Consider the following 18,903-nt stretch of genomic DNA (forward strand, 5'->3'; position numbering starts at 1 on the left):
CTCTAGGTCAGAATATGTTGAAAAGAGCTTTGGTTAAACCCTGTAAAAGTTGGTTCAAAAACAGGTATACCGGGGATCTCTGGGTGGCGCAGTGGTTTGGCGCCTGCCTTTGGCCCAGGGCGCGATCCTGGAGACCCGGGATCGGATCCCACGTCGGGCTCCCGGTGCATGGAGCCTGCTTCTCCCTCTGCCTGTGTCTCTGCCTCTCTCTCTCATTCTGTGTGACTATCATAAATAAATAAAAATTTAAACAAACAAACAACAACAACAACAACAAAAAACAGGAATACCTTGACATGATTTCGTTTTACTGAGATGTATTTATTTAATGGAAAGAATTTGGACTAGCTCTTTCACTAGGGCTTCCAAATACGTGGTGCTCCAAACTAGGACATTCTGGGGAAGGAAAGGACACAGACAGGACAATGTGGGCGCAGGGCACCCTAACAGAGGGCCAGCCTAACCACGCACATCAGAAACTCTTGGCACGGCCTGTGACCCGGCTACCAGGCATCCGACACCGGTCAGCGATCCAGTGGAGTATTTGGCGAGCACCTACTGTGACCCAGGTACCCTGCAGGTCCTGCAAAAATAGCAGTGACCATGAGAGACTTGGGGAGTCCCCCGCCGAGCCCGTCACCTCCACCAAGAGGACTGCTTGCCTTTGGAGAGGTCTCCGGGCCCGTTGCTCCACGGCAAGGCGCCGTCAGGCCCTGGCTTCTGAAGCCACACGGAGACTCGCCATCTCAACCCGCAGCCAGTTCTTCCCGGCAGCGGTGGGGGCTGTGGGGGGGCCGAAGCTGGGAAACCACTCCAGTCACTTGCAGCTCATCACCAAGACAGGAAGAAAGTAAATAATTACATAGTTCAAGAATTGCAGGTGCAATGGGTAATCTGTGAACGTCGGGGATGTGCGACGGCAGGATGGGACCTGGGAACCCACTGGCTTTTCCCAAGGAACTGACAGTGAGCTGAGCCCAAGGCATTAGGTGGCCAAGAGGGGAAGGAAGGGGGTCCATGCGGAGCCCCGCCCTCTCAAAGGGAGAAGGAGCACAGCCAGGAATGGGTCAGAACAAGGCCAACGTCTGGAGCCGAAGAAGAGAAGTTCCATGCTTGCTTTATCTCTTTATTTTACAGCATTTGACACAGTGATAAAAGGCTTTGTGGAGGTTTGGAGTAAAGCTGTCTACACACGCAGCGTTTCCTGGGAAGGGCACCGAAGTGCCAGGGAAGCAAGGGAGCAGGAGGGCCAGCCCTTCCGCTGCCTGTAGGGGGGGCGTGGGGAGAACCGACTTGTGCCCCGTGCTCGTGTGGCTGCCGGTTCCACGTGGGCTGGGACAGCAGCTGTGTTCTCTCAGGGCCCCCTCCTGCACATTTTTACGAGCTGGCTGGTTTTCATGTCCCAAACTCCTCTTGCTGCTTCCTGTGGTTGGGTTTTATCTTTCAAGTGGCCTAGAAATGCGGTGTCCAGGCGCATCCGGTGATGGGGCCCGGCCCAGCAGATGACCCGGCCATGGGCAAACCTGGCACTGACTAAAAGTGGCTTCTTGCCTCTGCAGGGTGGTTTGGCCATTTCTCCTGGGGCAGCAGTTTTGCTGCTAGGATCTGCAGTGGAAGATGGGCCTGGGATGTTAGATCCATGACACATAACTTGATGAAGGCAGAGGGTCCACGTTCTATATAAAGTTGTGCCAAAAACACAGATTTGGGAACCAGAAAGACCAATCTGGTCTTTGAATCTCAACTTGGCTATTTTTACTCGACTGTGAAATGGGAATATCAATACCTATCCCTATGGGTTGTTGTAGACATTAAATGAGATGATATAGATCAAATATTCAGCGCTTTGCCCAACAGATGGTGAATTCTCAGTAACCATCTGAAAGAGAGAGGAATAATTTTTTTTCCTCCTCCCTTCTCATCCTCAGGAAAGCTACACTGGAGCTCATCTTCTCTGGAGACGGGCCCAGGGACACTAGGGGGTATAAAGAGTCAGCTGTCAGAGTGTCATCAGATTCAGTGTGGAATTCTGGGGTAAGATTACTTCAAATAACTGCTTCTCTTTTTTTTGATGATGATGATTACCTGGATCCATCCTTTCATTAGGGACTGCAAAACAGTGGTGCAGAATGATATATCTATTTATCATCTGGATTACTTCTCTCAAGAGAAACCTCTCCAAAATCAAAGATTTGACGACCCCCGAATACAGTCCCTATAGGAAAGGCAGGATCAGTGCTTGAGTCCTTCCTTTTATTTGCCACTCTCTTAATCCATGTGGACTGCTACAACAGAATACAGTAGACTGGGTGGTTTATAAACAACAGAAATTTATTTCTCACAGCACTGGAGACCAGGAAGTCCAAGAAGGGGATGCTGGCAGATTCCATGTCTGGAAGGCCCATCCCTGGATGGCAGACCGCCATCTTGCAGAAACAGGAAGGGAGCTCCCCGGAATCTCTTAGAAGGCCACCAGTCTCAGTCAGGACACAATTACCCCACCCTCATGACATAAGTATTGCCCAGGCCCCACCTCCAAATACCATCACATCGAGCACCAGGTTTCAACACATGAATTTTGGGGTGACAAAGGTACTTTTCAAAATAAGTACTTGGTTACCTAATACCCTCAGAAGTGGATCAATGGATGCTTTATTTTTATCATTAGGAACTCAAGATTTACACACACTTGAACTGTTTTACTCTCGTGTAGACACTAATCATATAATCCTCAGATTGTCCCATCATGAAAACATGTGGGCCCTCTCAAGTTGGACCTCAAGTATTTTTGTCACGATCCTGGTTAAGTGTTTGATAGCCTCTTGCCATCTGGTTGTGATGGAATGCTCCAGGTTCCTCTTATACTTTCCTGTCCTACCCCTGGATTCATCTGTTTCTTCAAGGAGCCAGCTGGTTCTTTCAGTGGGAAATATTTAGAGACCACGAACTGCTTACCGACATGGGAATGCTGCTCGTCTTTAGGCCTCTTCATGGATAGAGTTAGGAAATTATCTTTTTAAGATAAAAACATAATGAGTTTAATATGATTATATACTGGTATTTCCAACTCAAATTGAAAACCACAGGGTCTTTACCTAACCTTATCGATCTTATATGGGTTTCTCTTTTCTTCCATACTGAAGATCCCAATTCCCAATGACACCAACAGAATTACTCATATGCCCAAAACATAATACTGAAAGTAGTTTAATTTTTTCTTTTGCAGAGTTCTTAGTCCTAGGGAGTAATAGCCTGTTATGGATATACGAATTATGTTTTAGAATCACTTAAAATTGTGCCTCTCTGTGTAGCTATGCCACTAACATGATGCACAGTTAGATGCATGGTTTCACTTTGGTCTTATTTGGGGATTGCTTTTTTATTTTATTTTTTTTTGAAAGAGAGAGAGAGAATGCATGCTTGCACTCAAGTGGGGATGTAGGGGGTGGTGGGGAAGGGGGCAGGAGAGAATCTTTTTAAAGATTGTATATATTTATTTGAGAGAGAAATAGCAAGAGAGAGCACAAGCAGGGAAGGGGCAGAGGGAGAGGAAGAAGCAGACTCCCCACTGAGCAGGGAGCCCCTGTAGGGCTCGATCCCAGGACCCTGAAATCACGATCTGAGCCAAAGGAAGCTGCTTAACCGACTGAGCACCCCAGGTGCCTGGGAGAGAGAGAATCTTAGGCAGGCTCCATATCCAGTACAAAGCCCCACATGGAGCTCGATCCCACAATCCTGAGATCTTGACCTGAGCCAAAATCAAGAGTCAGATCCTTCACTGACTGAACCACCTAGGAGTCCCTGGGGATTACTTTTTTAAATTTAAATTTTTTTTAGAATTATGTGAAATAGTTTATCATAGTTTCCAATGCAAATCTACAAAGGAAGGCTTCTTTGAATAAATCTCCCTCTTAATTAGATGAATAGTAGGATACTACCCAGATTTTTCTCTACTACGCTTTTTTTTAAAATTTTTATTTATGATAGTCACAGAGAGAGAAAGAGAGAGAGGCAGAGACATAGGCAGAGGGAGAAGCAGGCTCCATGCACCGGGAGCCCAACGTGGGATTCGATCCCGGGTCTCCAGGATCGTGCCCTGGGCCAAAAGCAGGCGCCAAACCGCTGCGCCACCCAGGGGTCCCTACTATGCTTTTTTTCACTTAGCAATATATCCTAAAGATCTCTCCAGAATAGCATATAGAGATAGTCTTCATTTCTTTTATAACTGGACAATACTCCACTTTGGGCACTATGTGCCCAAGTATAGTTTATTCAACCATCACCCTACGGAAGAATATTTGGATCATTTCCAGTCTTGCTTCCATTGACGGTACTGCAGTGATTACCCTTGGGCAGCCTTGCCAATGTATCTTTGGGATCAATTCCTAGGAGTGACATTGCTGGGTTAAAGGGTAGGTGAAGGTTTTCTGGTAGATACTGTCAAGCTGCCCTTAAACTGGTTGTGCCATTTTGTATTGTGAGACCTGTTTCTCCACAGTCTCGCCAACAGAGTATGTTAGCAAATTTTTGGGCTTTTGCTGATTTCATAGGTAGGAAATAGCTCAGTGAGGTTTTAATTGAATTAATTTTTAATGTCAGTTTTTTACTATAAAAATTAGAATAAAGAGAGAAGAAAAGTTTTGTCTGGATAATCTCTTTAATTTAGCATTACAATCATTATAGGTACATTGGGTATATCCAGGTTTCACTAGCCTGTGGTGACAACATGAAGTCCTATTCATTTTTTTAAGGGGGGGGCACAGAGGGTGAGGGGCCTCTATCTCATGACCCTAAGATCATGACCTTAGTTGAAACCAAGAGTAGGACCCTTAATCACCCGGGTGCCCCCCATTCATTTTTAATGCCCAGATTACAATAACTTAAGGTTCCCTAAACATAGCAATCCTTATGTCTCCCGTTATTTGGAGGAGTCTCCAAAGGGGCCCTTGAAGGCAACACTAACCAGTCTGTTAGCTTCAGTCACCAGAGCTGGTTGCTGGCCCCTCTCTGCCCAGCTGTGCAACTCCTGCTGGTGTGAGGGTCCCTGGTGACAACCTTGATGCATCCCTGCTGGGTAGACGCTGGCTGCTCCGAGAACATCAGTACTGACCACACCAGGCCACTGTCCCTGGAGGTAGCAGGACAGGGCTAGGACATCCGTAGAGGCTGGGAACACGGCTGCGCCAGCACCATGCTATCCCATCTCCCTCCCTCTGCCCCTGTCCTCGTGCCACTCTCCCTAAGTATCTCCTGAAGAGCTCAGTTGGCTTCTGGCTTTAGATCCTTGTTTGGAGTGTATAGAGATGTTCACGAAAAGGGCTCCTTCCTTGGATGGTTGACACCCCATCCAGGGGCCAGAAGGAGAGCTGAGGCAGCCTGAGGGTCCTCTGCTTATAAAGCAAATACTCTGGTGTGCATCAAAGAACAATGAAGGCAGGTACAAGAACAGGAGTTACACCACCAGCGTTGGCTGAGCCCAAGACATCTCCTCCCGTGGGCTTGACCTCTCTTCTCGCTGGCAGGCACAGCACACAATTAGCTGTCTCTTCTTTATAACAGTAAAGCAGGAATTCCTCACTGAAAATTAACATGTATCAATCTAAAAAAGCAAAGTAACGGAGACAGTGGACAATATTACTTGAAGAAGATACATTTCAACACAAACAGTCCTGGAGTGTACACACAATGATAAAAATACTAGTGATATGAAAGATTAATTTTTGATCAACATTCTTTCAGAGATTTACTTAGCACCAAAGAGGAAATTTTAAATTCACAGAAAGCATTGTTAAGCAAGCAGAGGAAGCATACTGATTGCAATGAAAAAATGCCCCACTTTGGAAACAATTTTCTAAAAAATTACATGAATTCATGAAATAGTCCTAGGACTCATAAATATTACAATTCTCATGCAAGCACTCCTACATTTTAAAAACATCATAGAAGTGAAAAGGGCTTATAAAAGGTGGATTTTTTTTTACTGTTTAGTGCTTTTTTTACTATCATTTTCATCAATTTGGTTATTCTGCCTCATAAACTATCAGCCTGTTTGTTTTATTTAGAATGAGCCTGAGCCACTTTTGTTAAGTGCATACTGATCGGTGATGGCTGGGGGGGGGGGGCGTCCCTGAGCTCTGGGGGCTTGCTGTTCATGGCAAAGCACTGCGATGCTTAGCTCAGACATTCTGGAAGTGTCGCTGAACTTCGTTTAGTCTAGGCTTCACCCACCCACTGAAGACATTTTGTAGAGGGTTATGGTATAACCATATCCCGACATGTCCTGGCACTTGGGGACTCTCAGGCTGTCCAGTCCTGCCTGCTTCTAGATGGCTCAAGGGTCCTTGACCCCAGGGAAGAGGCTCCAGGGAGTGGTTCTGCCCTTGCAGTCATTGTTCTGACCCTGAAAAGACAGCTTGGCCTAGGCTCTAGGGATGGTGAACGTCTTAGGCACGGTGGAAATGGTCACCCAAGTGGCTCTACAAGGGGACCCTCCCTTTCATTCCTGACTCAGACTCGGGCCCAGGTGCAATGGCTGGGTTCCTGTTGGGGATGTTCCTTCTCTGCTGCACCTTGTCTTGCGGACTCTTCTCAATATCAATCTCTGCCTCTTGCCATTTTCGTCCCCTGTTCCTACCCCTGTTGGAGTACTTGCGGGGACAAGGGCGAGGCAACAGAGGCACTTGGGCTGCAGAATCTCAGCCTCAGCTGCTGGTAGAGGTGTCAGCATGGGTGCCTCCTGAGCAGTGAGGTGGTGCCTTTCCCACCTCATACAAGTTCTGGCCCAGCTCCTGTAAGCTTCCGTGTCCGGTCTCCGGGCAGGTTGTGGAGGGCGGGGAATGAGGCAGTGCGGGATGGCCACCCACTTGTATGGACCCTGCCCCATTTTCTGGAGTTCTCAGACTCTTGGGCCAGACTGTGGCCTTGAGGAGTCCTCAAGTCTATTCCTCCGCCTGAAATCAGGATCACGCCCGAACTGCTGTGCAAAGTTAACACCTTGCTTTTCCAAGACAGAAACCGCCTAACCCAATTCCCACCCATAAAGACCACCCAGGGGAGGAGAGAGAAACTGGTATGAGGTTCGGGAACCTTGCATGCCAGGGCGGTCACCAACTAGTTCAGTCTTTCTGGGATTCAGTTTAGTCTCTCTGCTGTTGGACCCAGTAACTTTTCATTCTCTTTTATCTGTAGAAAAGCACTTTTCATGGTGCTGGGCATCTCTTGCTCTGGAAATAATCCCAGCAGAGTAGCATCTTTAGGCAAAGCGCAGGCCGTGCCTGGGGGGGAAGGGGGGTAGGGGAGGGCACAGGTGCAGCAGGTCTTCTGGTGGCTTCTGCCCTGGCCAGGTGTCTTCTTTAGTCCCTCGCAGTGGAGATTTGAGGGGAGTACTGGTGACCCCTGGAAGCATATTCTCTGGAAAAGGCATCAAGTTCGATTCCAAAATTAATGACTCATTTATAAATTTGGGAACACTTAAGGCACTTCCAGTGATTCCAGCAGCTCGGAATTGGGGAGGATGAGGCTCCAGAGCAAAGCTGTACCTGAGACGCTGACTTCAATCAAGCGGCCTGTTGATACAGAAGTGTAGAAAATAGATTATTTTAATTGCTAATTGTTCCTGAGACCCCTACCAAGGTATTTTTTTTAAATGTGGTCTAAATGTTCTCCTCAACAGACATGAAGGAATTATAGTTTATTCAGAGGCTGACATGCTGCTGATTGAAATACAATGAAGAGTAATCAAGGTTGTTTTTTTTTTTCCATATGGCTTTTAACATTTACAAAGAAAATGATTTCAAGGGGTATGCACTAGAAAGAAACAAGCTGTAAACAGTTACCAATCAGCCAAATACTCAGATTACCAAGAATGTTCCCTCCACCCTCATCTCTTACTGCCCCCTCCCTGACCTGAATCAGGGCATCTGAATGAAACAGGAATTATTCTTTTGTTCAGAACTCTCTGGGAGGAGGATCAAGAGTCAGACTTCAGCATATCCTGTTCCAACACCCCAGGACCTTGTCTTGAATAACTTCACAGTTACAAACTTTCCTCCCTCACACAGGCCGGGACGCAGCCCCGAGGGATGCCCCCCCCCCCCACTTTTCAGAGCAAGTGAGCAGAAGCTGGCCACTCCCCCCCCTTGCTCCCTAGAGCTAGATTCGGGGGAACTCTTCATTTAGCGGGTTCTAAGATGGGAGGAAGTTTGGAAAGTATGAGGAGAGGAGGTTGGACATATGTAGAAAGCAAGCCTGTGGACGACTGAGTCTTTGAAGAATTCCTCACCTGACGGTGTCTTGAGAAAATGGCCTTTTTGTGGAGTCGTCAAGCTCAGTGGCATCTCGCAGGCCACCTTACAATGCCAGGGGGTCGGTAGACTGGGACTCAGAAGGTCACTGGTAATGTGATGTGTTCAAATCACTCATGCATCAGGGAGGATGGATAATGCTGTTTACAGCTTATGTCAGGGCAGGATCAAGCCATGACTAATAACTTTTGAGAAACGTCCTTGTGCTTTTTTTCTTTTTTTAATCTCAGTATGGTTAATATATAGTGTTAGATGAATTTCAGATGTCCAATATAGTTCAACAAATCTATAAGGAACAGGTCTCTAAAACCCCTGAGACTAATGGTGTCTCCAACATACCTGTAAGTACACCAAGAATATCTTTGGAGTCATCAACCAGCCTTCAGACGGAGGTTTCCACCTTTGTACGTGTGTGAGTGCCTACCTGGGCATGTTTTTCAACTCGGTTTTTAAGCTTCATGATTCAGGACAGGATGTATGTGCTGGTGGTGATGTGACATTTGCTCCATTCCTTCCCTTTTTTTCCAATTCTATCTTTACTTGAGAGAGAATGAGAGAGAGAGCACAAACGGGAAGGGGAAGAGGTCGAAGCAGGCTCCCTACTGAGCAGGGAGCCCAACGTGGGGCTGGATCCCAAGACCCTGAAATCATGACCTGAGCCAAAGGCAGATGCTTCACACTGAGCCCCCCCAGGTGCCCCTTTCCTTTCCTTTTTTTTTTTTTTTTTACGATAGTCACAGAGAGACAGAGAGAGAGAGAGAGAGAGAGGTAGAGACATAGGCAGAGGGAGAAGCAGGCTCCATGCACCAGGAGCCCGATGTGGGATTCGATCCTGGGTCTCCAGGATCGCGCCCTGGGCCAAAGGCAGGCACTAAACCGCTGTGCCACCCAGGGATCCCCTTTCCTTTCCTAAATGCAATTACAGCCAACCCAACCACTCAGACTTTTGATCAGCCTGAAGGAAGACGTGCTTCAGAGGGACTACACGCAAACTAAGGAGAAAATTGGAGAAGAGCAAGGAGCTCTCCCTACAATAAGTAGCCCTGTTTCCTTGGCTTCATTGCAATTTCTAATTCTAATTATTATTCTCATTTTCATTCTATGATTCTAATTATTATTTTTCCAAATTTTGGTGTCCTCAATATATCTCCATTTAATTCATCATATTGGAAAAAGCAGAGAGGTCATTGTATATTATTATTTTTCTCACTCCTCTTCAGCCATACTGGTCTCACTGTTCATAAAGAACACTCCTTCCACATAAACTTTATAGTGTGTGTTTCTAGAAAAGAGCCCAGCAAACAGTAAGTACCCCTTAAATATTTCTTAAATAAATACTTGAATGGACAAGTGATGTTGGCTTAACCATTCCCTGCACCTGTGAATGCTTAGGGCCCTCACTTCCTGTTAGAGTCCTGCCCTCACCACCTCCAACATGTCTTGGAGATTTCTATTATGTCTTGTACGTTAGCAATCAGTATATTTCAGGTGTTGTGCTCAAGATTGCGAATCCGAGAAACCACCAAGGAGCCCAACACCGATGCAAGCACACGAGGGTTTATTTACAAGCTCGAGCTTGGGTCCAAGTATACCCTACACAGCGGAGCAAGGACTTGGACCCTGAGATGGGTTTCAGCTTAGTTTTTTATAGGCTGGTCTAGGGGACCTCCAGAAGGGGTGGAGGAATTTCTCAAGTTCTGTTTACATTTTGATATGGGGCTTTCAAGGGCATTGAGCTCTGTTATTCTAATAGGGGCTTCTTGCCCTTGGCTTGGGCTCTGTTCTTGTTCTAATATGGGGCTTTCTAGGTTGTTAAGCTGTAAGCTGTTTTCTTCCTGTATGTGAAGTAAGGTAAAGTTCAGCTCTTATTCCCAGGGGCCTGGGATGGCTGTACTTGTGTTAACGCTAAACTTGAGGTGGAATGGCCTGGATTTTTCTTGGCCTCCACATTTCCCCCTCTCAGAGGAACCTAAGGAAGGACCCAATCATGGGTCCAGGCTGGTCTCAGAGTGAGCCAGTGGGAATGATTAAATCATGATTCAAACCAACCTTGTTGCTGTTCTCGCTCCTGTTTACGTCTAGCCAAACCTTTTCTGACTTTTGCCATAGATTCCCAGACTATTCCTGAGTTGTCAGTAAAGAAGCAACACTCCTCATTTGGGGCAACACATAACCGCACCCCGCACCCCCCGCCCCCCCGCCTGCAAAAGCCTCTCTACAGTTAAGATGCTCCCATTTTTTTAACCCTTAAAAGACTTTAAAAGCAAGGCTGAATTGGGTGCACATTTTTAAATGGCTAACGGGGAAGCAACATTAGTGGGGTAAGTGAGAACAGCACAGTCTTAGCTTTAGGGGATTGTCCTTGTCTGGTTGGCTTTTCCATTCTGGAACAAAGTCCTTGAGAACAGCCTGTGGATCAGCTGGCCGGATGTGGGTGTAGTGGACCCAGGGAGTAATCCCGGCAACCTTGAGAGTGGTGGGAGTGGTCAGGATCACGATGTAGGGTCCCTTCCAGTGAGGTTGAAGTGTCTGGTGTTGGTATCTCCGCGCGTACACCCAGTCACCTGGCCGGTATCAATGGGGATCTGGGGGGTGGCCCAGTCTCGTAGAGGGCCCTCAGTTTAGGCCACACCTGCTCATGGGTTCATTGTGACATTTGGAGGGAGAAAAGAAGTTGGTAATCAAACTCAGCAAGCACCTCAGGTTTGGATATGGGTACCGCCCGGCGCGAGATTTACACCCCCTCCCCCGGATTCTCAAGGGCCAGCGAGAGCTCACCGGATGCCGCCGGAACCGTGAGGCTTCCAAGGCACGGGCCCTCTCTCGGGCAAGCCCATTCCAGGGCGCCCTGCCCTTCACAAAGGAAAGAGAACTCTCCCTGGGGCTCCTGCCAGCTTCTCCAGGATCGGTTGCATTACCGCACTGGACGCCTAGGCGCCCATCTCCACCACTCCAGATTCGGGGATCTGAACCCGACTCCCTTCCGATTGGCTGAGGGCAACGGAGGCCATCCCCCGTCCCTTCAGAATGGCGCTCGCCCATCTCTCAGGACCAACTGACCCATGTTCAACTGCTGTTCACATGGAACCCTTCTTCACATTCCAACATGCCAGAGGCTGTTCACCTTGGAGACCTGCTGCTAAATTGGGGATAATAGGTGGAGGAATACCGAACATGGCCTTGTAGGGAGTCAGTCCCATCTTATATGGGGAGTTCCTCACCCTATATAGGGCAAAGGGGAGGAGAGTCAACCAGTCCCCGCCAGTCTTCAGGGCTAATTTAGTTAAGTCTCCTTTAATGTTCTGTTCATCCTCTCTACCTGTCCTGAGCTTTGGGATATGAACAATGTAATTTCCAATCTGCCCCAAGTACTAGTGCCACTCCCCGTGTTACCTTAGAGACGAATCCTGGGCCGTTGTCTGATCCAGTCTTAACAGGAAAGCCATACCTCGGTAAGATGTCTTTCAGCAGTTTCTTGGTCACGGTCTGTGCTGCATGTTTGGTGGGAAAGGCCTCTGTCCATCCCGGGGGACAGTTTGTGGCTGTGGGATCCTTACGACGGTTTCCTTCCGTGCATCCATCAACCATCTTTGTCCATCCTTTAATTTGTACCCAAGGTTGCTCACCTCTGCTCTGCAGATCTGGGCTTTTATAGCTGAGGCCCAGTATCCTAGAGCCACTATGGTTTGTATCAAGTCCCTGGTGCTTTGCAAGCATGCGTCCTGGTCCTCCGCCACCAACAGGATATCAAATGAGGGTGCTCGGAATGGAACTCACCCAAGTCTTCATGTAAGGCCTCATCGAAGATGGTCAGTGAATTTTTGAATCCTTGTGGTAGTCAAGTCCAGGTGAGCTGGCCATTGATGCTTCTCAGGGTCCATCCATTCAAAGGTGAAGAGGTCTTGGCTCTTGGGTGCTAAAGGCAGGCTGAAAAAGGCATCTTTTAAATAGAAGAGGGTGTATGGGTTTAGGACCGTAGGGTGTATATCCTCTACTCGCTGGTTGACTTCCCTTAAGTCCTGGACTGTCCTGTAATCGTTAGAGTGTGGTTTCCGAACCGGCAGCAAGGTAGTGTTCCGTGCCGATTGGCAAGGCCTCAATATGCCCGAGTCCAGTAGTAGCCGTATGTGGGGTGTGATTCCCCTATGCACTACGAGAGGCATGGGGTATTGGCGGACCCTGACAGCATCTGCCCCCGGCTTTAGTTCTATGTATATGGCCAGTCGGTGCCGGCCCAGTTTCTGCCCATGCTTGGGGAATTCCTGCAGCCAACGGTCAATGTCAGTCATTGGGGCTGAGGACGTTTGGTGGAGACGATAGAGACGATATTCGTCTTCTAAACTCAGGACAAGCACCTGAATAGGATTGTTTAGGATTTTTGCCCCTTCGGGGTGGAAACAAATTTGTGCCCCCATCTTGGTGAGCAAATCCCAACCTAACAACGGGTAGGGACACTCAGGGATGACCATGAAGGAGTGGGATACTCGGCCCATGCTGAGATCCACAGTTCCTCGGGTAGTCCATGAGTACTGTTTGGTACCCATGGCCCCTTGCACCCATGAAGTCTTGTTTGCCATTTTCCCTTGGGGTTGTAATAAAAAACGAATGTTGTGCCCCAGTGTCCACTAGGAATTCAACAGGTTGCCCCTCCACTCTGAGACTTACCCTGGGCTCGGGGAGGGGTGCCGAACCCTGACTCCCCTAGTCGTCCAGGTCCTCCATCTCCAAGATCTTGGCAGGGGCCTTAGGTCTTTTGTTAAGACAGTCTTTCACCCAATGGCCCTCTTCTTTGCAATAAGCACATTGGGTTTTGTTCAGCTTAGGGCACTCCCGACAAGGACCAGGGTCATCCTCCTTACCTGTCCCTGAAGCCAGCTTCTTGAGGTGCCTCGGTCTTTCCTGTGGGTCGTCCATGGTTGTGGCCAGCAGGATCCTGGCCAGGTTTCGGGTCTGCCAGTCACTTACTTTGCTTTGTTGCTCTTCTGGACTTTATTATTATTGACTCTTTCTGCTACTATAAGTCCTGCAAGCTCTTCTCTCCTAGTATTCTCTCTAAGAAGGCTGCTGGACTCTCGTCCTTACCCTGTCTTACATAACCATACCTTGGCCAGATTGGTAGGCTTGCGCGCGGCAGCCTAGAGACCTGCCCCTAGGGTCTGGCGGTGGACCCAGTCTCTCCTTACCTTTAGCCATTGTGCGCTTTGGGGAGCAAAAATGGTTTTACCCAAGGAGGGGAATTCTCAATCATGTCCTGCCAGACCAGGATGTAGGGCACCTGGTCACGGTGGCCGTCCGGTTTGTTTCTGAAGATCACAGCCTTAACCTGTAAGATTATAGGTAGGTAAAAAGTTCCTTCTCAGGGCCATCCCACGTCAAGGGTTGGCCATTCTGATATGCAATAAATTTGGAGTCTCTCTCTCCGTATGTCTATGCTCAGAATACGAGCTCTTTCCCTAACATCCGAGAAGTGGGAGAGCATAAGAGACAAGGGTGTGGTTTGCATTTGCCCCATTATGTCCCCCGTCCACACCAAGGCACAGTTATGACAGTTAACAACACAAACACACAGTTAACAAGAACACAGTAACAGACAAACATTCCAGTGTGGCCACGGAGACAAAACAAAAAGCAACCCGGAGGGCTGGCAGCCAGCCCTCCTTACATAAGGACCTCCGTCCTCCTTACAGATGAGGACCCTGTCCTCCCAGTGGGGGCAAGGGACGTCTCCTCAAGACCCCCAGTCGACGGCAGCCCCAGTGGCGCAGCGGTTTAACGCCGCCTGCAGCCCAGGGCGTGATCCTGGAGACCCTGGATCAAGTCCCACATCAGGCTCTCTGTATGGTGCCTATTTCTCCCTCTGCCTGTGTCTCTGCCTCTCTCTCTCTCTCTGAATAAATAAATAAAATAAAATAAAATGAAATAAAAATCTAAAAAAAAAAAAAAAAAAAAAGACCTCCAGTCGATGGCCCGCCAGCACGTCCACCTAAGCCAATGCGGACCCAATACAGATTGGAATTCCTACAGGTAGAGCTCGCAGAGAATATGAGCGCAAAAGGTGGAAAAAATTGAGTGCACTCACCACGCGTGAAACCCTCCGGATGGGGTTCTGGAGGGCTCTCGGATCCCAGACGAGCCCCCAAATGTTGTGCCCAAGATTGCGAATCCGAGAAACCACCGAGGAGCCAAACCGATGCAAGCACACGAGGGTTTATTTACAAGCTGGAGCTTGGGTCCAAGTACACCCGACACTTGGACTCCGAGGTGGGTTTCAGCTTAGTTTTTTATAGGCTGGTCTAGGGGACCTCCAGAAGGGGTGGAGGAATTTCTCAAGTTCTGTTTACATTTTGATATGGGGCTTTCAAGGGCATTGAGCTCTGTTCTTATTCTAATAGAATAGTAATAATAATAATTCTAATAATAGAAGGGGCTTCTTGCCCTTGGCTTGGGCTCTGTTCTTGTTCTAATATGGGGCTTTCTAGGACGTTAAGCTGTAAGCTGTTTTCTTCCTGTAAGTGAAGTAAGGTAAAGTTCAGCTCTTACTCCCAGGGGCCTGGGATGGCTGTACTTGTGCTAACGCTGAACTTGGGGTGGAATGGCCTTGATTTTTCTCGGCCTCCACACAGACAGGTTCTGTTGTTGTGGATTGGAGGGACCTTCAAAGAATCTAGTTTTTCATACTGATCAAACTGAAAGCTAAATTTTATTCTTTTAATATCCTATTAAATTCATTTTGTTAGTAACTTGTTTAATGTTCCCACATCTATTTTCTTAGGTAAAATTGGTTTAGAGGGACACCTGGGTGGCTCAGCGGTTGGGCATCTGCCTTAGGCTCAGGGCATTATCCCGGCATCCGGGATCGAGTCCCACATCGGGCTCCTTGCATGGGGCCTGCTTCTCCCTCTGCCTGTGTCTCTGTCTCTCTCTCATTGTTTCTCATGAATAAATAAATAAAATCTTTAAAAACAATTGGTTTATATATCTCATTCCTTTATGTTATCCTCTACCTTTGACAGGATTTAATGTCACTGTTGTTAGTCTTGCAAATATTAAATCTACTATGTATATGGCATATGAATTATTGGAGGTTTGAGGGAATTCACTCATGAAACTCTCCAGGTCCAGAGTTATTTTTGAGAGGCAACTCTGAATAATTTCTAAAGCTTTCTCTATGCATATTAGTCTACTCAGATATTAGCATCTTCTCGGGGTGCCTGGCTGGCTCAGTCAGTAGAGCATGCAACTCTTTTTTTAAAAAGATTATATTTATTTATTCATGAGAGAGACAGAGAGAGAGGCAGAGACATAGGCAGAGGGAGAAGCAGGCTCCTCACAGGGGGCCTGATGCGGGACTCAATCCCGGACTGGGATCATGCCCTGAGCCAAAGGCAGATGCTCAAGCCACCCAGGCATCCCAGCATGCAACTCTTGATCTAAGAGTTGTAAGTTTGAGCCCCATGTTGGGTGTGGAGATTACTTTTAAAAAATAAACTTTTTTAAAAAAAGATCTTCTTATAGCAATTTTTGATAATTTAATATTTTCTACAGAAATCATACATTTCAACAAAAGCCTATTGAATGGGAGAAGATATTTGCAAATTATATCCAACAAAGGGTTAATATCCAAAATACATAAAGAACTCACACAACTCAACACCAAAAAATAAATAATTCAATTTAAAATGGGCAGAGTACCTAAATAGACCTTTTTCCAAATAAGACACACAGATGGCCAAAAGACACATGAAAAGATACTCAACATCACTTAATCATCAGGGAAATGCAAATCAAAACCAAAATGATATATCACCTCATACCAGTCAGAATAGCTGGTATCAAAAAAACAAGTGTTGGGAAGGATGAAGAGAAAAAGGAACGCTTGTGCACTGTGGATGGAATGTAAATTGGTACAGCCACTATGAAAAAACAGTATGGAAGTTCCTTGAAAGTTAAAAATGGAAGTATCATACAATTCAGTAATTCCACTTCTGGGTATTTACCTGGAGTAAAAGAAAACAATTTAAAAAGATATATGGGATGAGCATTGGGTGTTATACTACATGTTGGCAAATCGAACTCCAATAAAAAAAGACAAAAAAAAAAAAGATATATGCACCCCTGTGTTTATTGCAGCATTATTTATAATCAAGATATGGAAGCAACTCGTGTCCATTGATAAATAAATGAATAAAGATGTGGTGTGTACAAACATCTTAGCCATAGGTCATGCATGGAACTAGAGAGTATTATGCTAAGTGAAATAAGTCAGATAAAGACAAACATCATATAATCTCACTTATCTGTGGAATCTAAAATACAAAACACAAGCAAAAAACAGACTCATAAAAACAGAGAACAAATAGGTGGCTGCCAGAGCAGAGGGGAGGGAGGATGAATTAAAAGAGGTAAAGGGGATTAAGAACTGTGCATTTCTAGTTATAAAATAACTCACAGGGAAGAAAAGTCCAGCATGGGGAATAAAGTCAATAATACTGTATTAATTTTGTATCATAACAGATAGGAACTACACTTAATCTTGGTATTTTGTAATGTATGTAATTGTCAAATCACTATGTTTTATACCTGAAACTAATGTTAATATTGTATCACTATACTTTAATGAAAAAAAAATCCACACATCTGTGTATTTTTCAGTTGAGCTCTACAGAGCATGTGTTAACAATTTTAAAATTTCCTGTATCTGTTTTTATACCCCACGTTTTATTTCTATTTCAGTTCGGATGGATATTCTTTCTTCTTGATTAAAACTACTGGAGGGATGCCTCAGTGACTCAGCGGTTGGGCAGTTGCCTTCCGCTCAGGTCATGATCCCGGGATCCAGGATCAAGTCCCACATCCAGCTCCCTTCGAGGAGCCTGCTTCTCCTCTATGTCTCTGCCTCTCTCTCACTGTATCTCTCATGAATAAAAAACAAAACAAAACTACTGGAAGTTTGTTCTGCATTGTTGCTGTTTTTCAGACTCATTTGTTTGATGTTTTACTCTGTTAAAATTTTCTACTTATCTCCTCTTGTCATTTCTTTATCCTGTTATTTACTAAGATTACCTTATTTTTTCTAAGTTCTTTAAATAAGTTTTTTATTTCATTTCTTAAAGATTTTGTTCATTTATTTGACACAGAGAGACAACACAAGCAGTGGGAGCAACAGGCAGAGGAAGAGGGAGAAGCAGGCTCCCTGCTCAGCGGGAGCAGGATGTGGGGCTTCATGTGGGGCTAAATCCTGGGATCCGTGACCTGAGGTGAAGGCAGACATTTAACCAACTGAGCCACCCAGGCATCCTTCATTTACTTTTATAAAAAAGAAAAGCATTTAAGGCTTTGAATACAGCGTTAACAATATCCTACAAAATTTGATATGTAATGTTATCTCTTAAATATCATGTAATAGAGTATTTGTCTCATCCTTGTTCTGGGTTCCTGAGATAGAGCTTTCAAACCACTGGAAATTCCTGAATGGTAAGAGTAAATGTCTTTCTTATTCATGAGGGACCATTGGACCTTACCTGAGTTTATGCTAAGGAGATGACCTGGTTGGGGATTGGTCATGATGGCAAGACCAACCATGTGTTTAGAGGATTGTGGCTTTGAGCCACGTGAAATCAGCCTGACTCCCTACCTCTGGGTAGGGAAGAGGGAATGGAGATTGAGTTCATTCACATGGTTCAATGAATCATACCTATGTAATGAGATCCCAGTGAAAACTCAACACTGAACCTCTGGTGAGCATCCTGGTTGCTGAGCATATCCATGTGCTGTGGGGATGACCCAACCTGATTCCACAGGGAGAAGGCACAGAATCTCTGTGTTGGAACTTCACATCATGTGTCTCCTCACTTACCGTCTTGATTTGCATCCTTTAGAATACAATTGTAATAATGAGTATAGCACTTTCCTGAGTTTTGTGAGTCATTCTAGTAAATTATTGAACCTGAAGGAGGTCACAGGAGTACCTTTGAATCTGTAGCCAGTTGGTCAGAAGTGCAAGTAACCTAGAGGCCCCTAAACTTGCAGCTGCCACTGGACATGAGAGCAGTGTTGTTGGGATTCTGCGTCACACCCATGGGGTGGGCTCTGACTCTGGGTGGTTAGTGTCAGCATTGCATTGTGGCACTGTAGTCGATACATTACTTAATATTTTATTTTTTTAACACAGACTATAATCATCTTTCTCTAGTAATTTGATACTCTTCCCATCTTAAGATGTAAATCAAGCCAGTCACATTCCAATTATGGAATGTTTGGGGCTTTTTGTTGTTGCTGCTAAGATACAGAAACAGAGGTATAACCAATCCACCAACACATAATCCATTTCTTTTTTAAAAAATATTTTATTTATTCATGAGAGACACACAGAGAGGCAGAGACATAGGCCCAGGGAGAAGCAGGCTCCATACAGGGATCCCAATGTGGGACTCGATCCTGGGACTCCAGGATCACGCCCTGGGCCAAAGGCAGATGCTCAACCACTGAGCCACCCAGGCATCCCTCCAATGACCATTTCATCTGTCATGACTCTACTCAAACAAATCACTGGTTTCAACACCTGACTATAGCTTTTTTTTTTTTTTTAACCTTGTGTTTA

General features: G+C 46.1%; 1 protein-coding gene across 4 annotated transcripts; it reads right to left on the minus strand.

Moving 5' to 3' along the window:
- Positions 1-9,846: 9,846 nt before the first annotated feature.
- On the minus strand, positions 9,847-16,173 carry LOC129513991 (uncharacterized). 4 transcript variants are annotated; one of them, XR_008665338.1, is made up of 2 exons: positions 11,752-14,019; positions 9,847-11,439 (listed from the first exon to the last, which is right to left on the minus strand). XR_008665338.1 is itself a non-coding variant. In XM_055332490.1 (2 exons), the coding sequence occupies exon 2, from the start codon at positions 12,878-12,880 to the stop codon at positions 12,101-12,103; it is 780 nt and encodes a 259-aa protein (XP_055188465.1). In that variant the 5' UTR covers positions 12,881-13,626; positions 16,118-16,173; the 3' UTR covers positions 9,847-12,100. The 4 variants fall into 4 exon arrangements, 2 of the variants coding, with proteins under 2 accessions (XP_055188465.1, XP_055188466.1); XR_008665337.1 differs by having other exon boundaries at positions 9,847-10,935; positions 11,082-14,019; XM_055332490.1 differs by adding an exon at positions 16,118-16,173 and having other exon boundaries at positions 9,847-13,626.
- Positions 16,174-18,903: the final 2,730 nt, after the last annotated feature.

Source organism: Nyctereutes procyonoides, unplaced genomic scaffold (genome assembly GCF_905146905.1).
Source record: "Nyctereutes procyonoides isolate TBG_1078 unplaced genomic scaffold, NYPRO_anot_genome, whole genome shotgun sequence".
Classification (NCBI taxonomy): Eukaryota; Metazoa; Chordata; class Mammalia; order Carnivora; family Canidae; genus Nyctereutes; species Nyctereutes procyonoides.